At 53.8% G+C, this 8,847-nt stretch overlaps 1 protein-coding gene across 1 annotated transcript in view; it reads right to left on the bottom strand.

The window, feature by feature from the left end:
* Positions 1 to 1,721: 1,721 nt before the first annotated feature.
* RNF123 (ring finger protein 123) overlaps positions 1,722 to 8,847 on the bottom strand; it is a 34,002-nt gene continuing 26,876 nt past the window's right edge. The window contains exons 31-34 of the mRNA XM_010183230.1: positions 4,374 to 4,513; positions 3,989 to 4,177; positions 2,486 to 2,561; positions 1,722 to 1,810 (exon numbers count right to left, since the gene is read on the bottom strand). Of these exons, the coding sequence (XP_010181532.1) occupies positions 1,722 to 1,810; positions 2,486 to 2,561; positions 3,989 to 4,177; positions 4,374 to 4,513 (494 nt within the window). The remainder of the gene's footprint in view (positions 1,811 to 2,485; positions 2,562 to 3,988; positions 4,178 to 4,373; positions 4,514 to 8,847) is intronic.

The raw sequence follows: 8,847 nt of genomic DNA, 5'->3' as shown, positions 1-8,847 counted from the left end.
CCCATGGCAATCACCCCCCACGGGAGCATACGGACTCAGGGAAGGTTTGAACTCTGCTTTTCCACGCACCATCCTCTTACTCATTCACGCTCCCCATCGCCCTGCTCTGCATCACCCATCACTGACCTGTGCCACCTCCCTGGTTTTTGGGTGACTGTGAGGAGATCTCCATAGAGGCTCAGCTCACTCCAGTTGCACCCCCTCAGCCTTCAGCACCCTGGTGCTTTTCTCCACCCCATCCTTGTTGGCTGAACGTGCCTGCATGGGCCAGAACCATCCCTCGAGCGGGGTACCACACTCATCCCCCTGGTCCTCAGTTCTGAGTGCTGCAAAGATCGGGGGTGGCTCAGTTTTCCCTTCAATGCCGGGTGCTCTGCCCACCCACACGCTGAGCTGTGCCACCAGCCTGCAGCAGAGGGTCTCCAAGCTGCTCAGCCTTGGTTCTCCTGTCTTGATTGACCTCAATGGCTCCCCTGCAATGCTTGCCTGCCTTTTATAGATCAGTGACGTATCAAACCTCAGGTTTATTGCAGGGCTTTGCAGAATAGCATAGAAGCATTTTGTTTTATAGACATTTTTCCCCAAGCTTCCTCCTGTTTCACCTTGCTCAGCTAGGTCCACCATAAGGATGTGATGCTTTGTCCAGAGTGTTCCCCTGTTTTGTATTTACTTCTGCTTTCCCGTGCTCATGGAAGTGACTACAAAGCCCTTGGAGATCAGAGACTTACCACTTCCCAGCCACACACCACGGGATACAGCACCTCTGGTTTGTGACCGTGCAGCCCACGGCTTGGCCATGCACAGCCCCTTTAACACCAGCTGCCTGGGCTGCCCTGACCCAAAGCACAGCTGGCTTTTCAGGTAATGCAGACACAGCCTGGAAGCTTTTTGTGCCCCCAGGACTCCCTGCGGGCTGGGAAGGATGTGATTTCCATCCCTCTACCATCTTCCCAGTGCTCTTTGGGGTTTGCTGAACTGAGGGACAGCGAAAGAGCTTTATTCCTTCCCCTCTTTGACTCTACAAGTGACCTGGTCTGGGACAGCTATTCAAGGGCCAGGGAGCCAGGGAAGGACTTCTCGTCCCGCCTGGCATGCAGGGAACTGCTTTACCACCTCTCCTCTTCCTTCCAGGAAGAAGTGTACAGTTGTCACATCAAATCCATGATGTTTGCCCTTTCCAGGGAGCTGGATTCTGGGGGTGAGCGAAATCCACCCCCGTCCACAGTCCAGCAAGGCCACCAATCAATGACCTTGTGCTAAGCTCTTGGCACTGTCACACTTGGGGCTGTGAGACTGGCACAGCAGCCACGGGAGGCAGGATAAAATTAGATGTATTTGTGTACATCGTTGAGTCCTTGAGAGAAGAAGCTGAAAGACTGGCTGCAGGGCTGAGCAGCTCGGCCAGATGGGGCTCTGCTTTCCGGAAAGCCAGAGACTATCATGTTCTCCAAACGCCAAAACAAGCAGGATGCGCAGCGCAGGCAGAAGAGCCCCATCTCTTACAGCATCCTACAGGGCACAGTGGCCGGGCAAGACACCTACGAATGACACTGGGAGACAGCAAAGGCAGGGCTGCAGCAGGGAGCACCATGAGCACAGGCTCAGGACTCAGTACCAACAGGCACAGACAGGCATAAACCACCAGGTCAGCTTACTGCACTTCCTGCAGCACGCAAAGCAACGCCACGTGCGGCGACTCCGTTTCCTAAGTCAATAGCCACTCACCCCTGCACATCGGTGTCCACAAGCAGCCGGACCAGTATCCCCGTCACGGCCACGAGGATGGGGTAATGGTCCACGCTCTCCAGCCCTGCGGAAGCAAAACAGGAAAATAAAGCCACTGCTACAGGCGGAGCAGGGCTGCACCGCTACTTCCAGACTTGGTGGTAGAGAAGTCCAGGAGGTAGGGACCACAGCTTGGGCTCTCCAGTGGGGCCATGGGTTTCATCAAGGACAGAGGAGTCCTCCTTACTTAATGTGAACCCCAGACTCAGGCACTGCTCTCGCAGTGGAGCACCTTCGCCCCCTCCAAGCCTCAAGAGCAATCCATCCAGGGCTTTGAGCCTTTCAAGCAGCTCCCACTGAACCTGTGTCACACCTGTATCCACCAAGGCACCTCCCTGCCCAAGCACATCACGGTCACCCCTTCCACCACGGGCAGCCAGAGCCGTGCATCAGCTGCCTCACAAGGACAGAGATCCTGGAGGGAACCGGAGCCGCTGGTCAGACAGAGGCCAAGGGCCTAGCGAGAGCAGTGAAGCTCAGCTCTGCCTGGAGGATTTACAAAGTCTTCTGAAGACTTCTGAAGCACTTCTGTGGCAGGGCACAGCACCAGACTAGCGTCCCAGCCAGGGATGTGGCAGGCCTGAGGTCTGACCCCGCACACCTCTGCCCTGACCTGTGGTCCGAGCCACCCCCCGATCCCCAAGGCCATGTCTCCAGCCCGTTTTCAGTGGAGAGGGACAGAGATAAGGCACGGACTCACCTGGCAGACGGAGGTTGACCACTCTGTCAAACAGATTTCTTTCAGCTGTCACACGGTTTAGCACCTGGTTCAAGAGCTGTGAAGGGAAAAGCAGAGAGGGTTTGTATCTTCTGGACGGGCCTTCCTGCGAGCAGCACCCAAAGGCCATGCTTTGGGGCAGCGTGTCCTTACAGCTCAGTCCCAGCGTCTGGGAGGCTCACAGCACAGTCCTAGCTCGGCCCTGGCATAGAGGGAGGAGGCACCACACCACAGTGGCTGTACCAGACCCAAACCTCCCAGGGAAAAGTCAGTCTGATGTCAAGACACCCGAATCTCAGCATCTTCCACCTAACTCTAAATCTCACCTACAGATCCCAAGCTATTTCTGCAGATAAAAGCTCTTGGCAAGCAGAAGCTCCAGTCCCTAGGACAGCCACAGCCCACGAAGAACGAGCTGGTAGCTGCTGCAGGGAAAAGCGGTGTCTGGGGTGAAGCACAGCTCAGGTCCTGCCCTGCCTGGAGCTGGCAGCAGAGCAGTCTGCTTCTCTGCTTGACAGAGCATCACCGCAGGCAGAGATTTCTGGCTGTGACCAGCACAGAAGGAATCAACTGTAAAGACATTTAATTAAGCCACCATTAGCTCTCACCCAAACCCCAGTGGGATGAGCGGGGCCTACTCCAGGCCTGACACAACTGCTGCAAGCTGTGCACTGGCTCCCAGCTGCAGGGCCCCTCTTCCTGTTGCCCTCATGCATGAAGAGCAGACCTCTGCACCCCTCTGAGGGCACGTTCAGTGGTGGGCACTGCTTCGTGGCAGCAGCAGGATGTGAGGAGGATGCTGCAGCACCTTGCACTCTGCTGGCTATTCCCCAGCCCGCCCAAACCACCTGCTAAGAGCCCCTCGCTTTCCTCCTCGCAGTGGAGCCCTCAGGACTTTCCAGGACTGCTCATATTTTAGAAGAGAAATGAATTCACTGGAGCCTAAGGGGTGTTGTGGGTTAGGATGGGGCTGTCTCGGTCACCCTGGCAGAGAAGCAGAGACGTTTCATACCACAGTCTAGGACTGAAGGACAAAGAACCAAGATATCCCTGCCTAATCACTGTGAAGCCAGCTATACTCTCTGCAGCTCTTGCTACCACAGCTCCTCTTCAGATTTCATGGCACTGCCTGTCACAGGAGCACTCAGTATTTACTGGGTGCAAGAAACCAGCCATAGACCCTCTGAAGGAAGATTTAAGGGGTCGTTATACTCCCTCCTGGTAGAGGTAGAAATCAGCTGTGGCCAGACTAGCTGCAAAGGAGGGGAGCAGTTGACACGTAGGGATTTTAGGGAGCACCCCTTGTTCTGCAGGAGCTGGGTTTGCCATAGCAGCTTTAAGTACCACAGCACTTGCAGCAGGAGCCCCTAGTTCGCAGCATATTTGGAGAGAGGACAGAGGGCCCCACACCCCTTCAGAGGACACTTCTTCACATCTCATGAGAATACACATATGTGAGAATATACATATATAGATATGAGATACCTGGGCGAGCCTCCGAAGCAGCAGCTCTGACGACGGGCGATTCCAGTCCAGAAAGATCTCTGGCGCGAGCGTGACGGTCATTTCCAGCACCCTGAGCAAGCTCACCGACAGGTCAAAGCACGTGGCGCACACCTTCAGCTGGCGGCTGTCCACAAAGTTCCTCTCCAAGCGCTCTGCTGCCTGCTGGATCTGTCAAAACAACAGAGACAGCTTAACAAGGTGCCCCTTTCCCAAAAGAGGGCCATAACCCCCAGCTCAGCTACCATGCGTGGCAAGGAATCACTGCAATCCCGACCCCAAGAGTTGTGTCTTGAACCCCGCTGCGTGCAGGACATGAGGACCAATTGAGTGCCAGAGCCTGCAGCCCTGGTTGGCCCTTACTCACCTCCTGAATCATGCCAATGAACTCGGAGAAAGCCCAGTTCAGCTGGTTGAGGACGCTGTTGAGGAAGCTGGGGGCCAGGTCGCGGTCGCTGCGGAGCAGGTCTGCCATGTGCCGCTGCAGCAGGGTGGAGGGACACGGCTCTGAAACCAGACAGCGACAGCTTCAGCGGCCCTGGAGCGGCCACGGGTGGGCAGGGAGCAAGGACTGTTATAAGCAGAGATCTCGCCTGCAGGGCCTCCAAGCACGTTTTCGCAATGCCAGCCTGAATTAACCAGGGAAGAGCCCTGGGAGCTCGCTGTTGCTCATGTGCTTGAGAATCCTGCCCTGCAGCTCAGCATCCCTCCCGCTCGGCTCTGCAGAGGCCTGCAGTCAGCTCAGCATTAATCGCTGCCGATAGCAGCGTGGCAGCAGCTGCCCAGAGCCAGCACGGCCACCCTTGGCCTCACGTGGCTGTGTCACCCTGCCCACGTCCAAGGAGGAAAGGTACCCAGCAAATCCCTTGAGCCAAGAAGGCCAACGCCATCCTGGGCTGGATGAGAAGGGGTGGTTGTAGGGCAGAGAGGTTCTCCTGCCCCTCTGCTCTGCCCTGCTCACACCACAGCTGCAATCTTGTGTCCAGTGCTGGGCCCTCAGCTCCAGAAGGACAGGAACTGCTTGAAAGAGTCCAGCAGGGCCACAGAGATGATGGAGGGAGTGGAGCATCTCGTGCTGAGGAGCGGCTGAGGGAGCTGGGGCTCTTGAGCTTGGAGCAGAGGAGCCTGAGGGGTGCCCTCATTCCTGGGGATCCATTGGGAAAGGGCAGTGTCAGGAGGAAGGAGCCAGGCTCTGCTCTGGGATGGCCAATGCCAGGACAAGGGGCAGTGGTCCCAAGCTGGAGCACAGGAGGTTCAAGCTGAAGATGAGGCCAAAGTTTGTCAGTGTGAGGGTTATGGAGCATGGCCCAGGCTGCCCAGAGAGGTTGTGGAGTCTCCTTGTGTGCAGACACCCAAAGCCCTGGCCGTGTTCCTGTGTGACTGCTCTGGTGATCCTGCTGTGGCAGGGGTTGCACTGGGGGAGCTTTCCAGGGCCCTTCCAACTCCTGACATGCTGTGATCCTGTGAAATCCCACTCCTGGGATAGTTCTGCATGGAGCTGGGGCTGGGCTTCGCCCTCAGCCAGCTCAGGCAGGCAGGGCTGCCCACGCTCCCCATCCCCAGCACATACACATCCCCATGGTGTGTGCCATCTCACCTCTGGCTTTTTCACCACCAAGAGCCCGGATGGCATCAGAGGCAGCAGCAGGGAAACACAGCATCAGGGCTGCGTGGGGCACCGGTCCCCACAGCCAGGCAGGGAAAGGAGGGGGTTGCAAACAGGACAGATGCCTCTCACTGGGAAGGGCACCAGAGTTCAAACCACAGACTAAAATTTGGGGCTTGGAGAAAGAAACTTGAACAGATTTATCAATTATAAGAAGAAATAAAATCCAACTACTTTTCACTGTGCTAGAAGCTGTTAGGAAATGAGAGGAGGTGGAATCTGGCAGCACCAGCGCTGTGGTGCCCAGAGAAACAAGCCACGCTGTGACTGCAGATCTTTGGGGTGGCAGCCCCCTTGAAAGGCCAGCAAGGGCAAAGGAAACACGGGGTGACCTCCATCACATCCCTGCAGATTGAGAAGCGAGGCACAACTGCAGGCAGATTGCTATTAGCAAAGCCAGAGAGGGGTGGCAGGAGACCGTCAGCTCCAATGGGAACTGGAGAAATTATTCTGTAAATACCCATAGCAAGCGCAGTGAGCTTCTGTTGTTCTGGAGGACACGCTCTGATGTCTCACAGTGCTTAATCACTGCGGGCAGGCCAGCATCCTGGCTTTGATGCTGCCTAAAAGCCCATCTTCGGGAGGGATTTCATCACGACAAACGCCTTTGATATCCGACTTTCCCAGTCCTTGTCTACACGTGGCTCAGGGACTGCCCAAGCCTGGCGTCCCTTTGAAGTAGTCAGTGATCCTCAGAGGATTTCTTGGCCAGTGTCCCCCTGGAACTGTGTAAGCCTTTAGCATCGAACACGTCCTGGAGGAACATTTTACGGCCCAATTGTGTGCAGTGGGAAGAACTTGGGACTTGTGTTTGGCTCCTAGTTGCTTTATTTGATAATACTAATTCTTTGTAGCCGTCTCCTCTAGTGGGAGAGACAGAGAGATGCTGCTCCCCAGTGACTTCCCCCAGCTAGCCATGACTTCAGCCCTTTATGGTAGTGTTTTGAATGGGAACAGATCTGGCCCATGCAGTTTCCCATACAGAAACTGTCCCTGAGCCTTCGTGGTTCTCCCAGCTTTTCTTTGGAGAGGTGGGATCAGAAGTGCACAAGCACACGGCAGATTTGCACAGAGTCACAATGCGGTTTGGTTTTGTTCTGTTTCCCTTTCCTCGTAATTGTTGCTGTGCAATTTGTTCCTTTGACTGGGCATCGAGCTGTTATTTTTCCAAAAGATCACAGCAGGATGACAGCTCCAGGATAATCCTTCTGTAAGAATCGCAGCCCGAGCTCCTCAGGAACTTGCTGCTTGCAAGCCACAAGTGGAGAAGCCCAGTGGCCAACACCAGAGCCCAACTTGTTGTCTTTGTCAGTGATGGATGATGGGGCACAGCACATCCTTACCAAATTTGCAGATGGGCTAAACAAGGGTCCCACGTGGGAGAAGCACTCTGAGAAACTTGAGACAAAAAAGCCTGCTCGTATTCAAGGAGGACGAGAAGAGCCTGCATCTGGGGAAGAAGGCCTCCTTCCAGCCTCTGAGTACTGCGGCTGCTCCGGGCAAGGATCACTGCTCCTTGGGGATGAGCTCTGCGGGTTGTCCTCTTGGTCCGGCACCAAAGCCTCTGGTACCAACATCTCAAGTCGGGATGGATCTCAACACGAATCGCTCAGCCAAAGCCCATCTCGTTTGAAAGCAGCACTGGCTTTTTGAAGGATGCGCTTACGCTTGTAATAACTTACTTTGTTCTGATTTTCAGCCAACGACTTATTTCCTCGTGGTCTTTTTCCAATAAGTGGTGTGAACTTGCTCCAAATCTCCAATTCCAGGTTCTTAAATGCTTTCCCTCCTGCTGGCAAAGACTGTGCTAGTCTACAAAAACAGTAAAAACTGACGCCTCTTGTCAAACTTCTCCACAGTTATGTAGTTTATTTAAGGTTTTACGCTAACACCAGGAAGCAGTGGACTTCCTTAGCTCTTGATGCTCCCAAGAGGATTCTGAGTGTAAAGATGCTGCCATCACTGCTACTCCTTGAAAGCAAGGAACCAGCCCTAGGCTACACCGAGAGCTGCTTCATCCCTTGCACGAGTGCTCAGACCGGGTTCTCCATAGGGCACCCATCGGTGGTGCCTAGAAACCCAATCCTGGTGCTGTGCTCATCCAAATTTGAAGCTGTTCACCTTTGCTGAGGCTTTTCCACCCACCTGCCTCACGTCTCGGCTATCACTGCTCTCCTGGGTGATGACACAGCCCCTGGGTGTGTTGTTTCAGACAGGGGTGTCCTTCCACAGGTTGTCTGCGGATGCTCGCCAACGCGGTTACTTCTTGACATTGGCATTAGTTCATCACGAGTGTTTCTACTGCTTGTAACTCCTCCATACAACAGCCACTCAATCTCGGCTTAGCCTTCACTATGACAGATAAAGATCAGTCATTGGAGCAGAAATCGGTGGTTTTTCAAGGTCAGAAATTACCTCAGTACACTTAATGTGGGCAACAGAGCGTGGCCCCAAGCGGTTACGGATATGTCTGATGTGTCCACACCAGAAACTTCCCCACAAAACTATAAGCAAAATAGTCAGAGGGGGGAAAAAAAAACCCCTAGGTGGGGAGAAAATAGTGAATAAAAGCAGTGAGTTCTTGAAGAAGATTATTAGGCAGCCAGAAAACCCCAGTGCCACAGCAAACAGTTGCGTTAAAAGGTTCCCTGAGAGGAGGATGAAGCAAAGACTCAAGTTAAAATGTAAAAAGCAAAGCCAACATAATCAGACTGAGCCAGCAGCGGGTGAAAGCGAGGAGAAAAGGGGTAACAGATGGGGAAGACGTAAAAGAAACATCCACAACTAAACTGGTTAGGTGAGAAGTCTCTTCAACTATAGGAAAAAATGCTGGCAGAATTATTAAAAAAACAGTAGTAGCAGGAGAAAGTCTCACAGTAGCAAAGGCCCATTAAAAGATAAAGAGTTAAAAATTAATAAAGCAGACAAAGTGGAAGCCTTCAATAAGTGCTCCTCCTAGATAATTGTAAAGAAGCAGGGTCGCGTACTTTCATCACAGGAAGATAATGATGTACTTTATAGTTTGCTAATGACCCAGGAAGATTTATAACAGGGCTGCTATTTGTGCGACTTCTTGGTCAGCAGCCCCAGGGTGCTCTGCATGCTGCAGCACTTACAGCAGGGCTGCGAGCACAGAGGAGGAAAGCCCAAAATGGACCAGATTCAGAGGCAGAGC

The sequence above is a fragment of the Mesitornis unicolor genome, unplaced genomic scaffold (genome assembly GCF_000695765.1).
Source record: "Mesitornis unicolor isolate BGI_N332 unplaced genomic scaffold, ASM69576v1 scaffold13884, whole genome shotgun sequence".
Lineage (NCBI taxonomy): Eukaryota > Metazoa > Chordata > Aves > Mesitornithiformes > Mesitornithidae > Mesitornis > Mesitornis unicolor.
This window is presented reverse-complemented; position numbering and strand designations above follow the sequence as displayed.